Genomic DNA, 26538 nt, shown 5'->3' with positions numbered 1-26538 from the left:
CCCAGCCTCCCAGGAGAGAGGGCTGGGTAGTGGGGGTGGGGGTCATAGGTCCCCTGCCTCTGTCCCCGAGAGCCTAGGCCTGAGGCAGGGGTGACAGTTGGGGTGTAGGCTGGGAGGCGAGCGGAAACACCCTGATGGGGGCCCATCTTACCCACTTGTGCCCTGCTCCCACCTCCTTCCCCTCAGTTCCTGTTGGGCAGGGATATCTGTACCTGCCCCCACCTGAGGGAGGTCCCCAGCCCTCCCCAGCTTCCCTTGGCCTTCCCTACCTCCACCCCAATCCCTCCAAGGTAGGAGAGGGGGAAACCGGGGCCCCCTAGGTTGGGACTGTTTTATTTGCTCCCCGCTTTAGCCTTGGGCCTGGCCCCTGCGGGGTAGCTGCTGAGGGAAGGGGAGGAATTTGACCAGGTCTCTCCAAGTCTGCCCACGGCTCCTTAAGCACCATCTTCTAGCTGGGTGCAGTGACGCACACCTGTAATCCCAGCAACTCGAGACGCTGAGGCAGGAGGGTCTCAAGTTCAAAGCCAACCTCAACCACTTAGGCCCTCATCAATTTAGCAAGACCCTCCAAGGGCAGGGGCCGTGGCTCAGTGATTAAATACCCCTGGGTTCAATGCCTGTTATCAAAAAACAAAGGGCTGGGGGCTGTGGCTCAGTGGGAGAGCGTTGCTTAGCGTGTGTGAGGCACTGGGTTCCATTCTCAGCACCACATATAAATAAACAAAATAAAGGAAAAAATAAACAAATTAAATAAAGGCGTTCTGTCCATACACCACTACAAAAAAAAAGTCTTTCGCCCTGAACTGTGGCTGGCTGGGGACTCAGCTCAGAGTGCGGAAGGCCTGGCATAGGTTACCTCTCACACCCACCCTCCTTCTGGACTCAACATCTACTGAGCTCCTACCAGGGCAGGCCTGGGACTGCACCAGGGGTTCCAGTAATGGGCTTGGCAGGGGCCTCTGGAAGGCAGGAAGCGGCCTTCTTTCCTGTTCTCTGCTGCCCAGGAGCCAGGCAGAGCTGCATCTCCAAAGCAGAGGGGCTTGGCCAACGGCCCGCTGGTGGGATGAGGTCGACACACCCACCCTTCCCGGGGGGGACAGTGCGTGTTTCTGGCTGGGGGACTGGGCTTGAAGCCTGGTTTTATCTGAGGGAGGGACTGGACCAGACACCACCAGGGAGGTGGGGGTGGCAGGTGGGGGAGGGGGAGGGATGGCAGCTGCCCTTTCTCCTCTTCCCCCAAAGGGGGTCATGGGAGCCAAGAGCTTGGCTGGAGCCCAGGGCTTTGGCCCCACTCCTGACCTCCAAGCCGCGGGTCCCTCATCTGCAAAGTGGGGACAGTACCTGCAGTGCAGGATTAGAGGGCAATGTGTGTAAATGCTCAACAGTGTACCAGCCCCGCTCCACACAGAGGATGACAGGAGGCCCAGCGGGGACTGTCCACTGTGATCTGGGCAGCAGGAAGGTCCACAGTGCTCAAGTAGAGCCAGGCATGGCCGAGCCAGGAAAATATCATGACTTTATTGGCTAAACTGACAGCAGGTCCAGATGGAGTTGGTGGCTGCACGGTCAGAAGTGGGGGGACAACAGTCAGCACTTCCGGGGAGGGGCAGGAGGTGGGCCAGGCTGTCTGGGACAGGAGTGTGGAAACGGCCAGCCTCAGGGCTGTGGGAGGCGATGGCGGTGGCATCTCTAGAGACGGGTCCAGTCGGTGGCTCAGAGGCAGGGAAGTCCAGTGTCCAGTGTCCAGTGTCCAGCGCGCCCGCAGCCTGCACTACCTCACGGCGCCAGCGGCCCGTGGCGGCCAGGGCTGCTCAGCCAGCTCCCGCTCCAGCTGCTTGAAGCGCTTCCTGGAGGCCCGTTTGGGTCGGAGCCGCCGCAGACAGGGTGGGAGGCACTGGTCTAGCACGCTCTGCGGGGGGCAGGGTGTGAAGGGGCTGCCAGCCGAGCCCCCCATCCCCCTCCCGGGCCCAGGCCGCCCACCTCCAGCATGAAGGCTCCCACGAGGTTGCAGGCGACCAGACCCAACAGCAGCAGCTTGAAGCAGGTGTCCTCGATGTTCCTCAGTCCTAGTGGCCCCTGCAGGAGGCCGGGGACCAGGATGAGGCCCACCAGGACAGAGCCCAAGAACGCCAGGGCCACCAGGAAGGGCACTGGGGGTGGGGGAGTCCGTCAGCGAGGGAGCCATGCCCTGGAACACTCGCACACCCACGCACACCCACGCACACCCACGCTCCACTCACAGGCCCCCCATCTGCCTTCCCGGCCGGCCCCCCACCCCACCCCGCAGCAGCACCGTTGGTGTAGAGCGGCCGGCGGAAGGGCGCCCCCTTGGACACGGCCGCGGCCAGGATGAGGTACTGGAAGCCGGACAGGGAGAAGACCACGGTGTTCTCATAGTTGGGCAGGTTGTCGGGCGCGGGCAACGTCCTGTTCAGAGGCACGAACCTGGGAGTCGGGGTCCGGGTCAGTGTGCAGTGGAGCGGGCAGGGGCCAGATGGGGGAAGCCCCTCCGCCCCCCACTCACCAAGGCTGGGCCACGGCCAGGAAGTAGCCCCCCAGCTGCACACCAGCCACCAGGGCCACCTGCAGCAGCAGGCTGCTCAGCACGGGCACGCTGAGCAGCGCCCCTGGCGGCCGCACCCGGCCCAGCGTCAGCGCCGGCCCCGTGCGGCTCATGAGCACCGCGATGGTGGTGGTGATGACCAGGTCGATGGCCAGGAACTGCACGTCACCCAGGTTGGTGTTGATCTGTGGCAGGTGAGGGAGACAGAGGGGCCACTGAGACCTGGCCCAGCCCAGCCCCAGAGCCGCCCCCAGCGACAGAGTGACAGCAAAGGCACCCTGCCCTCCCATCTGAGGGGCCAGGACTCGGGGAGACACAGCCCCTACTGTAGGATGAGCCCCCAATCCAATGTGGGGAGCACTGTCCGGCCCTCAGTCTGCCTAAACCTGAGGGTGGGGGACCCCCAGCCTGACAGGGGAGCTTGGGCTCTGCCTTGTCGCCCCCAGCTGTAAGGTGGACGTGGGGACAGACACAGGTACGAGATCTGCACTACCCCACACACCCTCACTCCTCAGGGACACGGGACATGCTCAGCTCCGGGCGAGTGGCCCCTGCTCAAAAGGGTGTGGCACAGCTGCTATCTGGGGCAGTCCGGACCCCTGCCCCGTCTGCAGGTTGTCCCCTGCCTGGGCTCTGCCTCCGTCTCCCCTGCAGACTGGGAGCTCCCAGAATTAGGGGCAAGTTGTTAGCACATGAGGACCTACTGTGCGCCAGGCCCCGTGCCCAGTGCTTCCACCTTGTGTCAGTCCCACTGCCTGATTTGGTGAGAGTGGCAGAGCCAAGGCTCGAGGCCACATAGAATCTGCCAGGCTCCCAGCGGCACCACTGTGGACCTGCTGTGGACCTGGCGCTGCTGGTGCTCACTGTGTAGAGGATCAGGACCGAGATGAACTGCGTCAGGCTGTACAGGGCCATGTACTTGAAGACGCTGAACGAAGTGTCCAGGGAACAGCGGCCTTCCCTAGGTAGCAGGGGCCGGGCATGAGGGGCCAGGCTGGCTCCAAGGGTGTGCCCCACCCTCGCCACCAGCCCCGGGGCTCACCTGATGACCATGGGCACACACTCGATACTGGCCACACTCGAGGTGAAGGGCGACACTACCGAGGCCTCGGCCTGGGACAGTGAGATGCCCACGTCGGCTGCCTTCAGCGCCCCGCAGTCATTGGCGCCGTCTCCGCACATGCCCACGCGGTACCTGACAGAGAGGGTGTGCAGGTGTGGGCACCTCTTTCTCTGCCGAGGACTGAGCAGTGCCATGGTGGCTTCTGACACAACAGACCCAGGAGGGCTGCGGGTGCTTCGAGGGTGGCACTCTCTAGGGCCTGAGGGGTGCGGGGACTGTGGGCTGTGCCCAGCCCGCCCTGGCACTCACTGAAGCCTCTGCAGCTCGCACACCAGCTCCGTCTTCTGCTCGGGGGCCATGCGGGCAAAGACGGTGCCCTGCACCAGGACCTGGGCACAGCGAGGGGCAGGGCTGAGGCAACAGCCAGCCAGGCGGGGTGGTGAGTGTGGGGGCCGGGGACTCGGGGAAGCCCTTACCTTGGGCAGCAGCTCCGGGAAGTGCTTCCTGAGGACGCCAAAGGTGGACCCGCCGAGGGCCAGGTGGCTGCGCCGGGGCTCTGGTTCCACGGTGCAGCTCGTAGCCTGGACAGGATCCTGGGGGCCCAGGGAGCCCAGCTCAGCCCCCCTGCCCACCCTGGAGAGCTGGGAGAGGGTCAGGGGACGCAGGGCTGGGTCACTGGTGAGGTGGTGGACTCGGAACCAGGGGCCAGTCTCACCGTAGCCCCGTTCATGGCTGCCGAGGACTCCACGGGCAGGAACTGGAGGGAGGCCGGCTGTCCCCGCTCGGGGTGGGTGGCGTGGATGATGACCAGGTGCTCCTGGGGGCCCACCATGCCACAGCTCCGGGCCACAGTGACTGCCGTCTGCAGGTTATCCCCTGGCAGGAGCAGGGAAGGTCAAAGTCTAATGCTGTCCAGGGCCATCCTCACCCTGACCCTCATATGTCAGCAGGTCAGACGCCTCTGGACCTGCCTCCTCCCTAGTAGAGCTGGGCACTGGGGGGGCCCTGGGGAGACAGCACTGGGCTCGGGTTCCTCAGACACTGGGTGCTTCCTGGCTCGTGGAACAGCGTGCCTGAGAGTGTGTGTGAGTGTGTGTGTGAGTGTGTGTATGTGTGTGTGTGTATGTGTGTGTGTGCACGTGCGTGGTGACAGCTGGGGTTCCAGGGACATGGCTGATGAGCTGCCGCTGCCTTCCTCTGCTCAGACTCTCTTCTGCTCCCCGAGAGCATCACAGCCTTTGGGGCAACACCATCACCCCCACTTCTCAGAGGCGGAAACTGGGATTCAGAGGTCACCGGGCGGGTGAGTGGCTGGGCTGCAACCCGCACGGACTCCACATCTAGGCTCACAGGAGGTCACTCCACTGAGCCTCGGTTTCCTCATCTGCGAAGTGGGGGTGGCAGTGACATTTGGGCCTGATACGTGGAGATCCACAGAAGGTTTGAAAATGGCCTGGCCCCCGAAAGATGCCCCAGGAGGGGGCACGGGGCACCTCTTCCCTCTGCCAAGGACTGAGCCGATTCCACCCTCCCAAGCCAAGCCCTGCGGCCAACGGTACCTGTCACCATGACGGTGCGGATCTGCGTCCTCCGCAGAGCCTGGATAACCGGTGTCGTCTGTGGCTTCAGCAGGTTCCTCATGACCAGCAGCCCCAAGAGACTCAACTCCTGCTCCACAGTGTCCCTGGAGGTTGGGAGGACAGGTCAGAGGTTACTTGGTGGCCCACTCCCCTTTCCCGGGCACTGGGCAGAGTCATCTTCCCTGGCTTGGGTTGCCCACCGCACAGGTCACCTCGTCAGCTGCTGGGCGGCCTCCAGGCGGGGTGCGATGGGCAGTGGCTTGCTGGCCAGGGCCACAACGCGGTAGCCAGCAGCTGTGTAGCTCTGCAGCATCTGGGTGAAGTCAGAGGGCACTGCAGGGAGAGGGGTGTCACTGGGACAGAGCGGGGGACAGGCAGAGGCTGGAAACCCGGCTCACTCTGTGCCAGTGCCCAACCCGTCCCCTTTACCCGTCTCAGGGCTGCAGAGGCCTGCCACTAGCTCTGGGGAGCCTTTGACATAGGCCTCGGGCTGAGTGGCCCCAGGCCAGGCCACCACCACGTCCATGCGCTGCAGAGCAGAGGAGAAGGGGAAGCGGCAGAGGATGCTCACTGGCACCGGAGGCTCCTCCTGTAGGCGGGGGGACAGCTGAGGTCCTGGCTCTGGAGCCCTCCCCAGGCCCCACCACACAGGCACCCCCCCCCCCAGCTCACCGGTCCCTGCAGCTGGGAATCCCGAGGTGGGGGTCTCATCACTGCCAAGACCTGAGTCCCAAGTGCCGAGTCTGCTGTTGGCCCCTCCTCCAGAACCTGGGAGGCAAGCAGAGAAGGCTGGAATCCAGGCTGCCCCGGGAGACCCGGAGTGAGCGTGAGGTGGGTCGTCAGGCCCAACTTCCCCAAGGCGTGCCTCCTCACCCAGCCGGTAGACTCCACCATCTTGAGGTCCATGGGGTCACCCACTGGGGTGCCCTGGACTTGGCTGAGGGCGTGGCAGGTGGCCAGTGCCCGGAGCAGGGGCCCCACGGGCAGGCGGTGGGGCTCGGGCACCAGCGGCAGGAAGGCCCGCTCCTTCAGGGGCACCACCCCCATCACGTCCAGGCCGTCTTCAGTGAGGGTGCCTGTCTGCGGGGACAGTGGCGAGTCCTGGGATGAGCTGTGCCCTGCTGGTGGCACCCCACCCCAGCCTGGCACTGCCAGGGGGACCCGAGAGCCAGAGCTGGAGCCAGAGGAGCCCCCCTCTCCCTGGTCTCGCCTGTGTGGCTCCTGCTGGGCCACCGGCCCCACTGCGTTTCCTCCCAGAAGCCGTCCTCCCTGTCTCCAGGTGGACCTGGCTTTGGGTGCCCGCATGTGGCTTCCCTGCTTCCCCAGCGTCTGCTCCCAAGTCCCGGGGGAGCGGCTGGCTCTGGGTAGCACGCCAGTCTGCCCATTGTTGGGTGACTGACCATGGGGCGAGTGCCGCCCTCGCCATGCGGGGCTCCACCTGGCCAGCCACACACCTGCTCCTGCACCAGCCTGGGGCCTGTGTGAACCTGACCATGCCCCTCCTGCAGCTTTTGGCCCCTGACACCCTCGGGATAATGTCCAGCCTGCGGCTCTGCTGCTCAGGGTGCTGCCCACCTGGTCTCACCCACTGCTCACTGTCCCCTGCTGCTGGGAGGACCCTTCCTCCACCGCCTTCCCTAGAGCTGGCCCCCGTGCCCCCCATCAAGTGCCCACACGCTCCCTCCTTAAGCTCTCGGAGGGTCCTGCTTTGCTTATTCTGGTGGGGACACACAAGTATCTGTCTGTGAGGACGTCTGTGCTGGTCACTGCTGGACCCAGGCACACACAGTAGGTCCTCAATGGATCTTGAACAAGTGAACAGATGACCCTGGGCATTTCATCTACCAGACCGTGAGCGGGTGAGGTGGGAGCGGGTGGCCTGGGGCCTCTGAGCACGTCCACCCCAGGGGGACCCGGCATGAGCCAGGCCTTCCCGAGGCTGCTGGGCCCAGGTGAGGAGGCCTGGCGGAAGCTCTGTGGGGCCCGTGGCTGTCCCCACACCCTCAGCCCCACCTGCAGCCCACCTTGTCGAAGCACACCAGCTGCAGCTTGCCCCCCAGGTTGATGCGCAGCGGGTGGATGCAGAAGATGCCCTGTGCCCGCAGCCGGCTCTGGGCATAGAGTGTGCACACGGTCATGGCGGCTGGCAGGGCGGGTGGCACTACCACCGTCACCAGGTCCAGGGCTCGGATCACAATCTCGCTCACAGGCACCTGCAGGAAGCTCTGTGAGCGCTGAGGGCAGGCGTGGTCAGACCCGGCTGCCGCCGCCGCCCGGCCCAGGGCTTACCCGGTTGCGGTGGAGGACGAAGATGCTGTAGGCGGTGCCGAGCAGAGCTGCGGGGAGAGGGTCAGGTTTGGGGTGCTGGGGATGGAATCCAGGTGCCCTACCCTAGCCACATCCCCAGCCCTTTAGCCCTTTTTTGTGGGGGAGGTACCAGGGATTGAACTCAGGGGCACATGACCATCCCATGAGCCCCATCCCCAGCCCTATTTGTGTTTTATTTAGAGACAGGGTCTCACTGAGTTGCTTAGCGCCTCGCTAAGTTGCTGAGGCTGGCTGTGAACTCATGATCCTCCTGCCTCAGCCTCCCAACTGACTGGATTACAGGCATGCGCCACCGCACTCTGTAGTAAGTGGGACTTGGACCCAGGCTGGGGCCACCAGCAGAGTGGGATGCAGGGGCACACTCACCCAGGACAGAGAGGGCAGTCACAAACTTCATGCTGTGCTTATAGAACTTGAACTTGATGGGCCGCGGGTGCAAGATGGAGCTCACCAGGCCCCCTTTAGCCGTGCAGAACCCTGGGGAAGAGGCGGGGAAGCCATGGCTGGAGAACCGTGGGCTGGGGCAGGTCTCCCGACCCCCGACCCACCTGTGTCACCTTGGGGTGCTGAGATGTGATGCTCATGGGCCCAGCCTGGCCTCCCATGGGTTGCTTTTTCGGGGAATTTAAGATTGAACCCAGGGATGCTCTAACACTGAGCCACACCCCCAGCCCTTCATATTTTTTTATTTTGAGGCAGGGTCTCACTAAGTTCCCCAGGTTGGCCTTGAACTTGGATCCTCCTGCCCAGCCTTAGAGTCGCTGGGAGTGGGGGGGCACTCTGGACTCTTTCCTGCTTGCCATGTGCCTCCCCCTCCAGCTCTTATAATCTCCCTGCTGGCTCCTGGGGACACTGCAGCACTTGGTCACAGTCTGGCCCAACTTCTGCTAAGACGGGGACTCCGAGGGCCCAGTGAGGTGGGACTTGCCCGACACAGCGGAGCAGGGGCAGAGCTGGGTGGGGGCGGGGCTCTGGGCCCTGCTCTGCCTGTGTCTTGGTGCTGAGCCAGCATTCTCCCCCACCTCCTGATACGTACCTGTCCGGGTCACCACCGCCAGGACCTGGGGTCCCACGTAGGCCCGGGCCTGCAAGACGAGGGTCCCACAGAAGAGTGTGTGCCGCCGATGCACCTCCGGGCAGTAGGGCCTGGGTCCCTCGGGCAGGGCTGTTTTCAGCACTGGCACGCTCTCCCCTGGGAAGGACGTCGTGTGAGGCGCAGAGAGGGGCCTTAGGGCCATCCCCTCCTGCCCAAAAACCAGGCACCATGCCCGGGATCGTTCCACCAGCCCTGGGTCTCAGGTAACTGTAACCAGGTGTGAAATCACCGTCCCATTTATAGAGGAGGACGCTGAGGCTGACGGGAAGACGCAGAGCTGCCCGGTCCCACTCTGGGGAGTGCTGGGCAGGGGTGGGGTGCCGAGGGGTGGGCGCGCCTCTCTCCTTCTGTTGGAACTTTTAAAATATTTATTTTTCAGTTGCAGTTGGACACCATACCTTTATTTTATTTGTTTATATGTGGTGCTGAGGGTCGAACCCAGGGCCTGGCGCTTGCTAGGCGAGCGCTCACGGCCGAGCTGCAGCCCCAGCTGGAACTCTTCATCACAAGCACGTCTTAGTCTTGTAATTCCAGTCAGAAAGGTCATTCACACAGGGCCCTGGGAGGCTGCCTGGTACAGCAGCAATCCCTCACGGAACGCCTGTGGACACCTGCTCTGTGCACATTTCTGGGAGGGCCCTGGGGACAACCCAAGCTCTGGCTCTGTCCCCTAAGAGGCAGGTGGATGAGACAGGTGTGGACAGTCATGAAGGCCAAACAGAGAGCGCGACCACATCACACCAATCATCAGCATGACACACCACTCCAGCCAGGACCACTGCTTAGAAAACATCACCACACCGAGGTTTTTAGCCAGCTCTATCCAGAGCCACCCAAGATCCTGCGCACTGCGGAGGAACAGCCCGGGCTCACGGAGAGAAACGACAAGGACACTCATGGGGACACCATCTCCATGGCTGCAAACCCATGATCCAACACTCGTCGCCGTGGCCCAGGTGAGCTGGTCAGGATCCGCCCACACTGCGGCCTCCAGGGGGCCAAGTGTGTGTGTGCACGAGTGCCCAGGACGTGTGTCACCCGGGAGCACAGAGCACAGAGCGTGATCTCACACTACAACCAAAGGAGGTGAGCGTATCCCTGCACTCAGGTTACGTCAATGCAGAGACAGTTCTGGAAGGACCCCTGGAAGCCTTCACTGTGGCCACTCTGGGAGGGGTGTGAACAGGACCCCCACCCCTGTCTGGGCGCCATGTCCTCCGAGGTGCCTCGGGGTCCTCAAGCCCTGAATGTGGGCGTTTCTTCACACACACTGGGAGCCCCTCCTGTCCAGGGGCGACGACTCCCCTTTCACAGGAGAAGAAACAGAAGGTCAAGCCACCAGCTCAGTGGCGTGGGGTCAGCCAGGGCTGAAGCCAGGATCGTTACCCGAAAGGAGGAAAAGCCACTGCAACGGGAAGGAGGACGAGGCTGCGGGCAGCGGGGCTCACCTGTCAGGGAGCTCTCGTTGACCACGCACTCGCCGGCGACCAGGGCGGCGTCACAGGGCACCAGCCCGCCCTCGGGGGGCAGCATCAGGCAGTCTCCGGGCACCAGCTGGCTGGAGTCCACCCACTCCTCCTCTGCAGGCAGGCAGAGGCTCAGCAGGGCTGCTGCCCCGGCCACCACCAGCCTCCCGCCGGGCCCTGGCCCCTTACCTCCTCCAGGCCGACACACGCGCACCCGCACGGACAGCTTGACCATGTCCCTCAGGGTCTGGCTTTGCTGTAGGCATAGGGACAAGAGGAGGTGGGTGGGTGGCGGCCCTGCGGGGACCACCCGCACCCCTGCCTGCCTCACGCCGCTCACCTTCCTGGTCTTATACAGGGACAGGCAGATGGACACAGTGGACACGAGGAAGATGCACAGCGCGTACCAGTAGTAGTGGTCAGCCAGCCACAGCGCGATGCTGAAGGCCTGGAACCCGTAGTAGGGGTTCAGCGCCTGGCGGGAGGCACAGGAGGCAGCGTGAGGGCCTGGGACAGGGCAGCTGGGCCACAGGACAAAGCCAGGCCTTCTGGAGGCACAGGCGGGAGGGGTGAAGGCTGCAGTTTCTATCAGCCTGACCGCAGGCCGCCCTCTTTCATGGTGTCTGCCCAAGGGTCAGAGGGCTTTACTCTAGATGTGTCCAGGTCCCTGACCTCCCTTGTCTCTGAGTAACCCTGGCTACGTCCCGTCCCTGCTCTGAGCTCGGGTTCCTCCTGTGAACACAGAGCAGCAGTCTGGTCTCACTCACATGCTGCGACCACACACAGGAGGGCACCAGGCTCCAGGGGAAGCTACTTGACCTTGGGGACCTGCCTCCCGTCCTCCCTGTGGGCTGCCTCCCATGGCTGCCCCAAGCCTTGAGAGAACTTCCAAGTCCTTGACCTGGTTTCCTGCCAGCTGAGCTGACTGGGGTCTGAGGGGACTCGCTACCAAGAAGGGGACAACTGGTCTGGTCTGCCTCTGTCCAGTGGCCCAGCGGAGGCAAGCCCTGGGTCAAGGACACGTAGCAAGTCTGCGCCAGAGCAGGGGCACCGGGCAGCCCTACCTCCTCCACCAGCAGCTGTGGGTAGGACTTGACGGGTATGCTGATCACATTGGGGCCGTACATGGTCTTCCTATAAGAGGAGGCAGCCAGGCTGTCACAAGGGGCTGTGGCTGCAGGACCCTCCCAGGGTCACACAGCTCCCCAAAGAAGGCAGCTGGATGGAAGGTGGGCAAGGTAGGTCCCAGCTCTTGGGCACTGGCCCGGGCAGCACCCACCTCATGGTCTGCTCCTGGGGGCTGAGGCCAGAGCGGGAGCAGTGAATGTCGTCACAGGTGCGGCCATGGTCCAGCAGGCTGGATGGGGGAGAGGACCTTCATGTAGGTGATAGGGCCTGAGCTCTGCATCCCCCCCGTCCCCAAAAGGCTGGGGACTCGGGACTCCAGGCCCTTGCTGAGCGCCAGGAAGGAGCTCCGTCAGGAACTCTGGGCTCAGTGCACCCTCATTCCTCTGCCATCTCACCAAGGAAGCACAGCGAGAGATGGTGGTAGTGTTAACGGTGACAGGGTAGCTATTACTCAGTGACGAACATCATCTACGCTGATACCTTGTGCAAGTCACCAAACCCCTGAGCCTCATCTGCAGAACGGGGACAGTGACGGTACCCACCTCACAGGGCCATGGGCGGGTTACATGACAGCGTGAACAGAGCGCTCTGGAGAGTGCCCGTGCTCCCGCAACACCCATGCCCCAGCCCTGCTCCTGTCCCTGCAGAGTGGCACACACCTGTCTTCACTTGAGGACCTTCCTGGCTTCCCAAGCACACGTGGCCCAGGTGACCGAGTGTGGCAGTGAGCTCCAAAATGGTCAGGAGCGCCCTCCCTCCTTGGGGGACAGCACCCCGAGGTGCGTGCTCTACACTGATCCCAAGAAATCCCCAGAGGTGCTCGAGAGTCCACAGCCCAACAACATCCCCTCCTGGTGCCCCTTCCCCAGCGCCACCAGGATCACCTTCCAGACTGTTCCCTGTCCCGAACCTCATCTCGGGCTCTGCTTCTGAGACTCAGATTAGGACCTGTTGGCAGGTGGGTCAGAACCCCAAGCAGTTGGTGAGCCCAGAGTCCTAGGCAGGCTCACAGCAGGGCAAGCACCCTGGCCAGATGCGGTGTGGGGCTTCACCTACACTACCCCTTCAAAATGACCCCAGGAGGCCAGGGTGACCTCCTCCCAGTTTACAGGCAGAGGCCCCAGGGCCCAGAGCAGCTCAGTAACCTTCCCAAGGTTTCCTTGGGGCCGAGAGGGTGCCTGGACCAGCCAGGCTGCTGCACGCCCCTGGGCCAGCCCTGCTCTGGGGAAGGACATGGGCTGCACTGGCCTGGCTCCTACCTGACTTGGTAGAAGGCTTGCTGGGTCTCCATCCAGACGTAGCGCTGGCCCTGGAACACGTAGTACCGCAGCACCTGCGTCTGGCAGGGGAGAGGCAGGGTAGGAGGGAGCCCTGGTCCCGTGAGGGGCCGTGAGTGGTGGGCGAGGGAGGGAGGGGTGGTGGGCGAGGGAGGGAGGGAGGGCGGGCAGGGGGACCAGCGTCACAGGAAGGAGAGGCGGGACAGGAGATGGCACCCACTCCTTTGGGAAGACAGAATCGGGAGGTGCATGGAGAACATGGAGCCCAACCCTCCCACTGGACAGATGGTGAAAGTGAGGCCCAGAGCGACGAGGACTTGTCCAGAACCCAGCGAGTCCACTCACCGCTTCTTGCCGCCTGTGGAGCGGGGCGGTGTCCTTCCACATGCCGTCTGGGGCTGCCCCCACAGCCACCTGGCTCCGGCCATCCTCTGCCTGGGCCTGTGGGGGCAGCTCCAGGCTGGGGAGGAGCTGGCGGTTACTCTGCAGCTTGGGGCTGTCCCCAGAGCTCCCCAAACCACAGAACCAGCATCCCTTGCTGGGATGGAGGCACCAGAGCCTTCGTGGGAGGGGCAGCGGGAGTGGGGGCTTCTAGAAGGGGCGAGGGGGCTGCCTCACCTGCCCTCCCGGATGGCCTCAGTCTGCACCTGGACAGTGAAGAGCTGCCGCGAGCTATCCTGGAACAGAGGCGCGGACTCAGCCCTGGAAGAGGCCCCGCTCCGACCCCGCCCCCAGCCAGGTGGCCCCGCCCGAGAAGGCAGAAGGGGAGACTGGAGGTGCGCCCAGCCCAGCCAGCCCCTCTGCGCAAGGAGAGGACCGCCGGCCTGGTGCCCCACGGAACCCGAGCATCCGGCACCACGGCCTGGCCACTGCCCGCCCCAGCGCCAGCTGCCGGGCACTCACCTCTTTGTCTCTTATTTCGATGACGAGTGTTTCGGCGCGGGCCAGGTTGCAGGGCTGGAAGCGCAGGCGCACCCCCCACAAGGGCTTCCAGCGGAAGAGCAGCAAAGGGATCCCGGCCAGCATCCAGACCACGGCGTGATAGCCGATGACTCTCCATGGACTGCCACAGTAGCCGCTGAGCCTCTGTGGGCAGAGGGCGGCGCTGGACGGGAAAGCCGTGCGGGGCGGGCTGGGCGTTGCCGCCCCCTGTCCCCTGCGCCCTGGGCCACGTACCACGGATGAAGCTGAGGAGCTGGGGGGATCTATTGATGTCTCTATCGTCAGGGTCCCATAGCCGGTGGGCGTGCTGCCCACGAGGGGGCTGCTGTCTGCAGGCAGAAAGGAGAAGGGTCATTTTGGGGGCTCCTTTTCTCTGCCGTGCTAGAGCCGCACCCCAGCCCCCACCAGCTCTGCCAGACAAATCCCACAGCCCCTCAGCTCAGGTCTTCCCGGGCCTGTTCCACTGGTTCTGTTTTTTGGTACCCGGGATTGAACTCAGGGGTGCTTAGCCACTGAGCCACATCCCCAACCCGTGTTTACATTTTGTTTACATTTTATTTAGAGACAGGGTCTTGCTGAGTTGCTGAGGCTGGCTTTGAACTTGGGCCCTCCTTCCTCAGCTCCTGAGCTGCTGGGATTATAGGCATGTGCCACTGGGCCCAGCTTCTGTTGTCGTTTTTACTGTTTATTTTTTGGTGGTGCTGGGGATTGAACCCAGGGCCCTGTGCATGAGAGGCGAGCACTCTACCCACTGGGCTGTATCCCCAGCTCCTTCAGTTGGTTCCTAACTAGTGTCTTACTTCCTCCTGTGGAGCGCTCTGGAGAGTGCTCGCTTGTCGGCCATCTCCAAGGGGTATGTCAGCTGTCGGGACTCAGTGTCCCTCTTTCTATCCTCACTTGCCCTACCCCAAAGGTGGGGTCAGGGCCACTTGTCCTCGCTCGGTCCTGGTGCCCAGCCCAGGCCTGGAGTGAGGAGACACTGAGGAGTCTGGACTGATTATCGTCTGGCCTGCTGGCTGTCCCTCCAGACGGCCAACTGAGGCTGCTGCCGGATTTCGTCCTCCCAAGCCTCCCCTGCTGCAGAGCTGGGCTCTCAGAGCAAGAGGGCCGGGCCTCTCTGCCCTTGTGCTGGTCAGACACCACCTGGGCTTCTCTGACCTTGAAGGACCTGCGACACCACACGTGGGTGCTGGGCCCCTCCCTAGACCTGCAGAATCAGTTCCTCAGCAGGGGCGGGGCGGCGCTGGACAGCTGCCCACACTTCACAGGGGCTTCTGGAAAGTTCCTTAAGGGGCCCAGAAAACCAGGCAGGTGTGGGGCAGGCTGTTTTTCTGGGTTCCCCTCAACCTGCACTCCCCCAATCTGAGCCCTTCTAAGTTTCTTCGTAACAAGCCAGAGTCCCAAACAGCTGCTGGGGTCCCACCTGCCCAGCCTCAACTGCTGTTTCCCACCCTCGGGCTCCTGCAGCTTCCTGAGCCCAGCCAATTGTCCGAATAGTCGGGCTGAGGCGGGGGCTAGAGGTAGAGCACTCGCCGAGCATGCCTGAGGCCCTTGATCCCTGTCAGCGAGCGCACACGTGTGTACACACACACACACACACACACACCCCATGCCTGCCAACATTCCCCAAGGACTCATCAGATATGGGCTCTGCTCCTGGTCCTTTTGGTTAACACAATAGTCCTGCTAGGGAACCATGATCATCATTCCCATTTTGTACAAAAGTAGAGGCTCAGAGAGGTTCAGTAACTTGTCACAAGATCACTCAACAGGTACATGGTAGTTCCAGGTCACAGGCCCAGGCAGGCTGACTCCCCAGCTGGGTTTCTCTGTTTGTTTTTTAATTAAACAAGGGGTTTATTTGTCTGATAGAAAGAGAATCCGGGGTGTGGGTAACAATAGCGCCAGCACCTGGAGGGAACTGGGCTCCTTCCTTGTCCTGCTGCTGTCCTCCCTGACCACAGCTACAGCTGCAGACCTGCGATCACAAGCTGGGGGGGCCATATCTCACCTGGCTCATTGCCAGAAGAGGGTGGCAGAGGAGCAGGTGGGCGAGGGCAGGGGTGGGCCTCCAGCCAGCGCCTTCGGGGTCTGGTCCACCCTGAGGTGGCGGCTCACCTCTCCCTGTCGGCTAAGGTTCAGGTCAAAACCGGCACCCTGCTCACCCCCCAGAGAGCCAGACCCCTGAGAAGCCGTGGGTGGAGGCAAGAGGAGATAAAAAGCGCTTCCTTCCTTCAGGACACAACGGCCGAGTGTGCCCATGAGGGCTGCCTGAGAGTCCCCTCCCCAGACTGGTGCTGCGAGACTCGCGCGGCACTGCGGGGGCCCCCCCTGGGCTCCCCGGGGCGTGGGGCATCTCCCCATCAGGCCCTCCTGCCAGCCCTCCTGGAATGAGGGAGGTCACAACCACCCACCGTGGTACTGAGAACAGAAAGGCCAGCTGACAGCGTCTGAGCGCTGTGCAGGTGACAGGGGCAGCTCTGAGCCTCTAGGAATCGTCTCATCTCACTCTCCTGGCGAGACCCTGGGGTGGGCTCAGGGTGGAGACTCGGCACAAAGGCCACCAGTAAGGGAGCAGCCAGGGGTCAGTGCCCATCCTGGGCTGCAGGCTCACAGGGACACCTTTAGACAACAGGACCCAGCCCAAGCCCCCTGCAGCCTCTGTCAAACGATGACTCAGAAACCAAGTGGACCAAGGCCCCACCTGTGGCACCCAGGGCCTCCCAGCGCAGGCTGACTCAGAGCAATGGCAGCAGGGCTAGCTCCAGAGAGGCTGGTCACCAGGGAGCCAGTGCACACACACTCACACACACACTCAGAGACACACAGACACACTTAGACACACTCACACACAGACACATACACAGACTCTCACAATTAGACACACACAGACACACACCCACTCTCACTCACAGAGACAGACTCACACACACTCAGACACACACAGACACACTTAGACACACTCACACACAGACACATACACAGACTCTCACAGAGACACACACAGACACACACCCACTCTCACTCACAGACAGACTCACACACACTCACACACACACAGACACACTTAGACACACTCACACACAGACACATACACAGACTCTTACAGAGACACACACAGACACACACTCTCACACACACACAGACACACTTAGACACACTCACACACAGACACATACACAGACTCTCACACACAATTAGACACACACACTCTCACTCACAGAGACACACACAGACTCACACACACACTCAGAGACACACAAACACACTTAGACACACTCACACACAAACACATACACAGACTCTTACACACACACTCTCACTCACAGAGACACAGACACACACACACACTCTCACTCACAGAGACACACACAGACTCACACACACTCTCACAGAGACACACACAGACTCACACACCCACATTCACACTCACATGAGGTGGGGGCCCGCTGGCCGGGGCAGAGTCTCCTTTCCTCCCCTCCCTCATCTGCAGAAGGGGACAGCTGCGGCCTCTGCTCTCCTCCAGGGCCTGGGGGCGGGCGCCTGGTGGGGGCAGAGGGCATTCAGAACACGTGTCTGCAGTGCCAGGTTTGCAGGTCCTTGGCCACCAGAAGGCCACAGCCTTTTCTTGCCTCTTCTGGGACGGTTGGCCCTGGAGTCCCACCTGGGCTTAGCCAAAGCCCTTGATCCCCCTGAGACCGGCTCCCGAGCGGCACAGGTGGGCAGTCTCTTGCCCTCCATGACTGGGCCTGGGCATCTCTATGGCGTCGGGGAAAGGGCACCTCAGGGTCACCAGGGCACACCGCCCCCGGCCTGTGAAGCGGAGCTACTTCTGTCCCTGGTTCACAGTCTGGGAGCTGGAGGTGCAGGGCAGAGCCTCACGTCACCGCCACATCTTCGTCATAGACTGTGCTCCTGGGCCAGGTGCGGTGGCCCATGCCCGTAATCCCAGCAACACAGGAGGCTGAGGCAGGAGGACAGCAAAGTTCAAGGTCAGCCTGGGAAATTTAGACCCAAAAGCAACTTAGTGAGACCCTGTGTCAAAGTAAAAAATAGAAAGGGCTGGAGATGTGGCTCCGGGGTAAGCGCCACCCCAGAGCCTGAGTCAACGTTTAGTCACGCTCCTGGCTCCAATGGCTTTCACAGGCAGGGGCCTGGTGTCTCTGGCCTTCCGCTGCCCATCTCTAGGGTGGTGACCCCAGGGACCCTGTGTGCAGCTGGTGCAGAGGAAGCCGGAGCAGCCGCCACGGCAGGTGTCGGAGGTTCTGCAGGCCTGACAGGTGGCGGCGCCCTGCCCAGGGGTGTGGCGTCTCTGGCCCACTTCCCAGACAGATCCTTCCCTTCCCATCATCTAGGCTGAAACCCAGCGCTGTGCCCCTGCCCCAGGCCTGTTCCACAGCTCCTCCCGGTGCCAGAAGCCCTCAAGCCAAGAGCTGCAGCGATCTCGGGCCGGGGAAGGAAGCGGGCTGTGCTGGCCTGATCTCATCCTTCACCAGCCCCTGAAGATGGGAAGCCCACACTGCCCACCATATCCACTGCAGCCAGCCGGGCCCACGGCCTTGCATGGGCTCTCCCAGGTCCTGCTCACGGTGTCCGCTGCATGCCAGGGTTGGTAAACATTGAGTGAATGAAGAATGCACCCCACAGACATGGTGGAACATGAGGCCACACATGGTGCCAAGAGCCACACCACCCAGCCCTGTGAGGCACACAGGCTCCAACCTCTTCCTAAAGGGCTTTTATGTTCCTTCCCTCTGGGAAGTTCTTCCTTCAGTCTATCACCATACTCGCCATTTCACTAGGACACTTCCCAGTCAACCTTGGGAAGTGGGGGGAGAGAGGAAATTGCAGGAGGAGGAAGTCACATCTGTGAGTCCTGGCAAGGGCCAAGCCCAGGGCACACTGTCCTGCAGGACACCTGTCAAAACACTGGAGTGGGCTGTTCATCTCTATTCACAGCTTGGCAGCTCGGAGGCTCACGGGAGGCATCTGAGCTCTTGCCAGCTCGGGCCAGCCCAGAGCAGGCTCCTGCAGCCTGGGTGGGGTGAGAACTGTCCCAGAGATGCCTGCTCCTGCTGTCCTGAGCAACCGCCGCCACATCGCGAGAACTTGTGAGGCTTTTGTGCCCTGGCTCACTGTCTTTACACGCTTCAACAAGGAGGACAGACTAGTTGGGGAAACTGAGGAATGGGGCTCCCTGCCCAGGGTCACATAACATGAAAGGGAAAGCTGGGAATGTGGGTCTGAAAGTACACTCCTCTTTTAGTCCATCTTCACATGGAAAATATAGATCAGAACTTCCTTTAAATGTGCATGCCTATAATCCCAGCAGCTCAGGGGGCTGAGGAAGGAGGATCCAAGTTCAAAGCCAGCCTCAGCAACTTAGTGAGACCCTGTCTCTAAAGGGCTGGGGGTGTGGCTCAGTGATCCTGGGTTTCATCCCCAGTACCACCAAAAAAAAAAAAAAAAAAAAAAAACCTCATTTAAAATAAGGCCTGAGGGCTGGGAGGGTAGCTCAGCAATGGAGCACTTGCCTAGCATGCCCAAGGCCCAGGTTTAACACTCAGCACTGCAAAAAATTAAATGAGAATATGTCAAGAGCTTTGTAATGTTTTGAACAACCAATAAAAAAAAATAAAAATAAATTTAAAAAAAAATTAAATGAGGAGCTGGGGTTGTAGCTCAGTGGTGCAGTGCTTGCCTTACATGTGTGAAGCACTGGGTTTGATCCTCAGCACCATGTAAAAATAAATAAATAAAATAAAGGTATTGTCCATCTGCAACTAAAAATACTACAGAGAGAGAGGGGTGTGGGGGGGGGGAGAGAGGGAGAAAAAGAGAAAGAGACCCAAAGGTGTTGATTCACATGTGCAGTCATACAGGTATGAGTGACCAAGACTGGACATGGTCTGAGCTCACAGGCCTGGGGCCGTGGCACCAGCTGTGTAGAGCAGAAAGGCCAGAGTCAAAACCATCTGGGAACCTCTTGTTTCCTGCGGAAGCCCCCGCTTCCTGCTGATGACCTGGCAACGGCCCAGGGCGACTGCCTCCTACCTCACTGTGGTCCCTGGGGCCTGGAGCCCCTGTCGTCACCAGGCTAGCCTGGTGACTCTGCATGATATCTGGATCTGGAGTTTGGGGGCCATCTTTCCTCTTGCGATGCTGGGACAGAACCCTGTGCGTGCTAGGCGAGAGCTCCACCACTGAGCAGCACCCCGCCTCTCCTTCCCCTTCCTCAGGTGGATGCACTCGGGCTGGGGGCTGCAGAGGAGGTGTGGAGAGGCTGACTGAGAGGGCTGCAGCTGCGGCCCATCTGGGTAGGAGAGCTCTATGGGCCTCATTCCCAGCTGGTGGAATTAGGCTCTGATGCCCGTGATGGGGACCTTGGAGGGTGTGGTCCTCGGGTCTGGTGCTGACAGGCTTCCTCTGGAGGCCCGAGGTAGGGGATCTGGAGCGGTTTGTGCCCCCGACACTTAGCCAGTCACTGAGGAGCCCTGGCTTCCCCAACCCCATTCATTCAGTCCGGGGGACTATCTGCCCAGAGGCCCCGAGGGCCCAGGGTGGTGCGCCACTTTCCCCACCTGGACACTGTCACTCAGGCTGGATCCCAGTTGGTGGGAGGGGGCGCCTCCGCGGCCCCTCACGACAGGGCAGCCCCGCCAAGGTGTAGGAGTGAGGGAGGGAGCCGGCCGTCGCGGCGCCATCCCAGGCTCTGGCCTCTGGGGCAAGGCCTGGGGACGGGTGTCCTTAAGGAGGAGGGGGCCCAAGATCTCCGCCCCGGGGCCGCTCCCCGAGTCGCAAACCCACGGTGGGGGCGTCGCCTCCGCCGCCCCCGGAGATGCTGCGCGGGGCGGGCCGGGCGCGCGGGGCTGGGCACCCACCTGCGCTCATGTCGGCTCCTCGCGCTCATCGCCGGCCCGGCGTGCGCAAGGCCCCGGCGGGGCGCGGTCCTGGCGGCGCGGGCTGGGCGCGGGCTGGGCGCGGGACGCGGCGGCCACCTGCGTTCGCGGCGGCGGCGCGGCTCGGAGCTGCCGCAGTCTGTGTGCAGCCGCCAAGCCCCGCCCCGGCTGCGGCCCACGTCCGCGCCGCGCCCGGGCTGCCGGGACTTGTAGTCCCAGCCCGCCGCCTGGGGCGCACGCCGGGGTCTCCGGAGAGGGGACAGCCCCGACGCACAGCCCCAGCTGCACGCCGCGGTGGTGACGCACGCTGCGCGCTGGTTCCGGCTGCCTCCGTCTCTCCCAGGGTGCACGGCCACGGGCGAGTCACCTAACCCCTCTGGGCCTCGGTCCCTAACCTGTAGGATGACAGTGACGTCAGCCATGCTTGGGTATTGTGAGGATCAGACAAGAACATGCACTTAGAACAATGTGGCACTGCCGGGTAAATGTCAAGGAAGGAAGGAACACACACCTGCCGGACTCCCACGGGCAGATACGACCCGGAAAAATGCCCCTAGGTGCTGGCAGAGGCTGTGAGGATACATCAGCGAGATGGCGGAGGCAGACCCCGAGCCTAAGGTCCTGGAGGCGTGACCTGTGGACACACCTGCGCCGGTGGCAGGCAGGGAGACCTGAAAAGCACTAGAGAGATGTCATGCCTGAACGCAGCATTGAGCACACTGCCCGAGAGTGACAGTATTCCTCAGACTCCAGGGTCAGTGGCCTCTGTGCTAGATCCATCCGCCACTTGTCCAGTATGAATTTACCGAGTGTCATGCACAGTTTTAGGGGCTGGGAATGTCAGGTGAGCCAACAGACACAGCTCTGTCCCTGTGGTGCCTAGTGTGCACTGGGAAGCAGCCCAAGGCAAGCAAAGCCAAACTCCAACAATAACCTATTGTGGAAAGTACTAGAAGGATGCAGAGCTGTGGTGGTTTGAGATAGTGGGGGACAGTTTCCAGAGGGGACAGCAAGGAGTCCTTGGCTGCTCCTGTCATAGCAAGAGCTCCATGAACACTGGGTGTTGGAATACTCACTGGCAGGACTTGAAGGTGGATAGGATGGGATTGGAGGTGCAGAAATGCAGAGTCAAAGTTGTGCCCCTGGTGAGGTGGTGCATGTTGTAATCCCAGCAACTCAGGAGGCTGAGGCAGGAGAATGGCAAGTTGGAGGCCAGCCTAGGCAACACAGGGAAGCCCTAAGCCATTTAGTGAGACCCTGTCTCAAAATAAATAAAAAAAGGGGCCTGGAGATGTGACTCGGTGATTATGTATTCCTGGATTCAGTCCCCTGTACCAAAACAAGGCAAAACAAAATTTACCCCGAAATTTTGGCCTGAGCATCTGGGGACAGTAGAGTCATTTTCTGAGCTGTAGCAGGCTGCTGGTGGAGCAGTTTGGAGGGGCCATTCCTGTTGACCCCTTGGGGCATGGTGCTGTCTTCCCTAAACCAGGACATAAACTCTTTTCACCAGCATGTGACATTTCCAGTGGGGACAGGGTGCTTAACCACTCAGGGTCCCCGTGGCCTCCTGCATCAGGCACTTTAACCAGGAACTCAGACCTCCAGGGCGGCAGGAGGGCTGGGGTTGGAAATGGCTAGCTTGAGGTGGCCTTGCCCAGAGGCAGTGTGGCACAGTGGCAAGGGGCTGGGGCCAGGCATCAGAAAGACCTGGGTGCATTGGTTGCTTTCTCAAAAAAGTCACTTTCCCTGTCTGAGCCTCCCCCGCTGTGAAATGGAAGCCGTTGAGGGCATGAAATGAGATGTCCGGTGCTCAGAGCGCAGTGCTTTCTCTCCGTGCTGGAGATGGGTTTGAAGCTTCACAGAAGCAGGGGCGTGGGCGTGGGGCACCGCAAGGTCGCTCCCCACATTCTCTCTGCTGTAGACACTGTTGACATTCAAGAAGCTCCATCCCGAGCCACACCTGCAGCTGGGTCCGTCTCCTGGATGGGGCAGGAGGCCAGGGAAGTTCCCTTCCAACCACAGAGGATGTGGGAGGTCCTGCCATCTGCCGGGGTTACCTTTGGGGAAGTGGCTCTCGCTGTGTGGTCGTCCAGGTGGTCTGTGGGCCCGGCTCTCCTCCCAGATAACCATAGCTGAAATTTCCAGTCACATGTGGGCCAGGACTGACCGAATATCTTCCTTCCTGACTGCTGCCCCCTTGGGGGCCTGAGCCCAGCCCTCACAGGCCACTTGCTCCAAAATGCAAAAGATTGAGAAATCACTAATGTGGGTCAGTTCATTCCAGTGCGTGTGTCACTTCTTGATTTCTCCAGTTTCACTAGATTTTTGCAACCAAAGGGGATTTTCTCAGCTGGTGACAAACCCGGTACTAAGATTACGGCTATTTAACGCACAGCAAAAGGCAGTTGCAGCTGTATCTTTTTTCTTTTTTTTTTTTTGGTTACAGGGGTTGAACCCAGAAGCACTTTACTATTGAGCTACATCCCCTGCCCTCTTTTTAAATTTTGAGTCAGAGTCTTGCTAAGTTGCCGAGGTTCCCCTTCAATTGCCAGCTTTCGGACTTGAGATCCTCATACTTGGACCTTAGCAGTCTCTGGGACTACAGGTAGCGCGTGCCACTGCACCCAGCAGCCATTTGTCTCGTAGTCATCCGAGGGCAAGGAAGGGAAGGACCTGAAGAGAATCTGAGTGATGGGAGGTCTCTGCTGCATTGAGCAGAAACAGAGGAGACAGGGGCCTTGTGCAGAAAAACCATCTTCTGACCTGGCTGGTCTTGTTGGAAATTTACCAAATTCAGTCCCAGAGGGTGCCTGTAATCCAATCGCAGTGGCTCAGGAGGCTGAGGCAGAAGGATCATAAATTCAAAGCCAGCCTCAGTAATTTAGTGAGACCCTAAGCAGCTCAGCGAGACCCTGTCTCTAAAATATAGAAAGGGCTGGGGATGTGGCTCAGTGGTTAAGTGCCCCTGGGTTTAATCCTCAGTACAAAAAAAAAAAAAAAAGTCTTGTGGCTGTTAAAATCCAACAGTTGCCTCCAATTTGATGAAAGATTAAATAAGCAACAAATTAAACTATCCATTGATAACATTCCAGTTTAGCTCAAATTCAAATGGAGTGAGAGAGACCTGGGGGGCCGACATGACTGATGAGGGTCATCTATCCCAAGCCACAGCCAGTTAGCTCATCATAGCTGGGGTCTTGCCTGCCTTTAAGGCACTCATGAGAAAACTCCATCTTTCCCTACAAATCTAGAGGTTAGGAGCAGAGTCAAATTATCCAGGAATCCAAGGAATGTGACCTGCCTGGGCTGACGGAAATCCATGAGGTCTGCACTGGGGGATCCAGGGGCATGGCTGGTGGGTTTGTCCCGGTGACCCTACAAGGGCTTGCAGTAGGGCTGCCTGAGAGGTTTTTTTTCTCTCGCTGGAGTGTTAAGTTGGAACACCTGCTTGTGTTCTGTGTGGTCTTAGAGTGTCAAGAATTCTGAGATGCTGCAGTGGAGGGTCTGTAAAGACCCAGATCTCTGATTTTTTTTTTTTTCCTTTTCTTGTGGAGCTGGGAATGGACCCCAGGGCCTTGTTCTTTCGGAGCATGGGCTCCACCCCTGAGCCACACCCCAGTCCTACTTAAATATCAATGCTCCTTTCTAATTTATGACCTTGGCTTCTAGTTGGCGGGAAACAACTCTGTGTCTTTACCCCTAGACCTTACCTTCTTCAATGCCTGCAACTAGTGCTCTTAAAGCCAGAAATGCTTTCAGATTCATTCTCCATGAGTCAGACATTTTCTAAGTCACCGGGCTCAGGCTCATGATGTTTCTGGCATGACCTGGGCTTCCTGCTACGGCTTAAAAAGTAAAGTAGCCCTGGGTTACTCATTGTTTTATTTATTTTGTGTGTTGGGGATCAAACCCAGGGGTGTTTGTTTTACCACTGAGCCACATTCCCAGCCCTTTTTAATTTTTATTTTAATTTTTTAATTCCCTTTTTCTTTTTATTAGTTCTAATCAGTTACACATGACAGTGGGAAGCTCTTCGACTCATTGAACACAAACGGAGCAGAATTTTTCCCTTCTCTGGTTGTACATGAAGTAGTGCCACACCATTGGTGCCATCCATGTACCTAGGGTAATGTCCATCTCATTCCCCCATCTTTTTTACCCCTTTGCCCTTCCTTCTCTTTAATTTTTATTTTGATAGATCCTTGCTAAGTTACTGAAGCTGCCCTCGAACTTAGGATCCTCCTGCCTCATCCCTCCATAAGCCTTGAGTTATTTGGAAAAGGGAAAATAGGAACTATCCGAATATCCATTAGTAAGTGTCAAAATCTTTTCTTTTCTTGGGGCACTGAGTAGGAATAGTTAATGGGAATTTTTTTTCCAAATCACTCTATGGGGTTTACCTGGAGAAACATTTCCAGCCAACTTTGTCCTGGAGTAGTGGGAAAACGGAAGTGGGGGTAGATCTATAGAAATTACGGTAAAATTCAAACCCAAGGGCTTAAAGGTCAATTGCAGGGTCAGGGACCCAGCCAATAGCCTTAACACTTTTCTAATACCTGTTTTGCATGGATTTTGGTCGGTATCTCTACCTGAAAGATGGATGATTAGCCCAGTGTCCCAAGGTTAGTACATTTAGGTGGAAAACTTATCAGTTCCTCCCTTGCTTTGAGGGAATTGGGTCTCTTCTTCTACACTGGGGAAAAAAAAAAAAAAAAAAAACTAATAAATTTGTTCACTCTTGCCTTCTGTTATTGTTCGTGCATCTAAATTTTTTTTTTCAGTTGTAGTTGGACACAATACCTTTGTTTTATTTATTTTTTATGTGGTGCTGAGGATCGAACTCAGGGCCTCACACGTGCTAGGCAAGTGCTCTACTGCTGAGCCCTGACCCCAGCCCTTTTATTTTTCAAATTTGCTAGACAAGAACCCAGGAAGAAATTGGTGAAGCAGAAAATCAAGTTCATTTCAATCCCTGTTTTTAATCCTGGGGATGGAACCCATGGCCTCCATGTATGCTAGGCAAGCGCTCTACCACTGACCTACCCCCTAGCCCTGGTTCAGGGATCTTAATTGGCTTTTCTGGCCCTGGAATCAGCAACACTTCATTCTATAAAATAAAGTGTTCTAAGAGCTCAGCAGATGTTAGTTTTGTAGACAGAAATGGGCTTAAGAAATTGGAAACAAACCAAAAAACCAAATAGATGGGGCGAGGGCCACTGAGTTGTTTAGGGCCTTGCTAAGTTGCTGAAGCTAGCCTTGAACTCCGGATCCTCCTGCCTCAGCCTCCAGAGCTACTGGGATTACAAGTGTGTACCACTATGCCTGGCAAAACATGTCAGTTTTAGAGAAGCGAGGGCTATATTCAAGCATAAAAGTGGACCAGTGTTAGATTTAATTTTTGAGGTGCTAGGGATGAAACCCAGGGCCTTAACATGCTAGGCAGGCACCCTACCACCGAGCTACACCTGCAGATCTTTAAAAAATAACTTTTTGGTCCTGGGGATTGAATTTAGGGGTGCTCTACCACTGAACTACATCCCCAGTCCTTTTGAGACAGGGTCTCACTAAGTTGCTGAGGCTGGCTTTGAGCTTGCCATCCTCCTGTCTCAACCTCCCGAGTTGCTGGATGACAGGTGTGTGCCACCATGCCTGGCCCCCACATTCTACCTTTGAAGGGAGAGTGTTATATCTGCCACAAATTTGAACAACACAAAACCTGGAAGGAAATATCAACTGTCAAAGGGGACATGGGACTCAGGAGTCTGGAAGGGCTTCTTTTCCCTTCTCTTTGCAGTGTTTCCCGTGCCCACTCTGACTGGTGTCTAAGCGCAGAGTCTTGGCAGCGGTGTGGGGAACTGATGTTTGCAGTGGGCATTCCCTTGAGGTCATCTGTGGCACTAACCGCGTCACAGCTCGGGTGGTCGCTGCTTGGCTCTGGAGGAATCTCAAACCTCCCTTGAAACGCCAGAGGCTGACCAGGATTTGGTTTTCAATACTCTTCATACTGAACGCTGCGGGCGGGGGCTGCTGTGCTCCGCCACCTCACTGTGCCTCCTGACAGGCATCGGGCACTCGCAAGAGTGCCAGGCCTCTCATGCCAGAAGGCCAGGCAGGCCACTCGACTCCCTTTCACCCTCGCACGGGGGAGACAGAGGGGAAAGGAGGCAGAGGACTCGTCCCAGGGAGGGCAGAG

General features: G+C 59.4%; 1 protein-coding gene across 2 annotated transcripts; it reads right to left on the bottom strand.

Moving 5' to 3' along the window:
- Window positions 1-1498: 1498 nt before the first annotated feature.
- Window positions 1499-20368, bottom strand: Atp13a2 (ATPase cation transporting 13A2). Of its 2 annotated transcripts, none has more exons than XM_046468498.1 (30): window positions 20325-20368; window positions 16877-16986; window positions 13678-13772; window positions 13405-13587; window positions 13120-13178; window positions 12847-12961; window positions 12484-12563; window positions 11376-11453; window positions 11161-11230; window positions 10437-10571; window positions 10286-10352; window positions 10079-10210; window positions 8571-8726; window positions 7901-8011; window positions 7496-7542; window positions 7231-7419; window positions 6080-6286; window positions 5879-5974; window positions 5636-5795; window positions 5419-5539; window positions 5186-5310; window positions 4342-4502; window positions 4103-4219; window positions 3936-4015; window positions 3606-3758; window positions 3428-3524; window positions 2525-2748; window positions 2294-2445; window positions 1981-2150; window positions 1499-1909 (listed from the first exon to the last, which is right to left on the bottom strand). In XM_046468498.1, exons 1-30 carry the CDS (start codon window positions 20351-20353, stop codon window positions 1772-1774), a joined length of 3657 nt encoding a protein of 1218 aa, XP_046324454.1. In that variant the 5' UTR covers window positions 20354-20368; the 3' UTR covers window positions 1499-1771. The 2 variants fall into 2 exon arrangements, with proteins under 2 accessions (XP_046324454.1, XP_046324455.1); XM_046468499.1 differs by having other exon boundaries at window positions 1981-2076.
- Window positions 20369-26538: the final 6170 nt, after the last annotated feature.

Source organism: Marmota monax, unplaced genomic scaffold (genome assembly GCF_021218885.2).
Source record: "Marmota monax isolate L192 unplaced genomic scaffold, Marmota_monax_Labrador192_F-V1.1 WCK01_AAM20220418_F8-fsc00008, whole genome shotgun sequence".
Taxonomy (NCBI): Eukaryota; Metazoa; Chordata; class Mammalia; order Rodentia; family Sciuridae; genus Marmota; species Marmota monax.
Note: the sequence above shows the minus strand (reverse complement) of the source record. Positions and strands in the feature narration are given on the sequence as shown.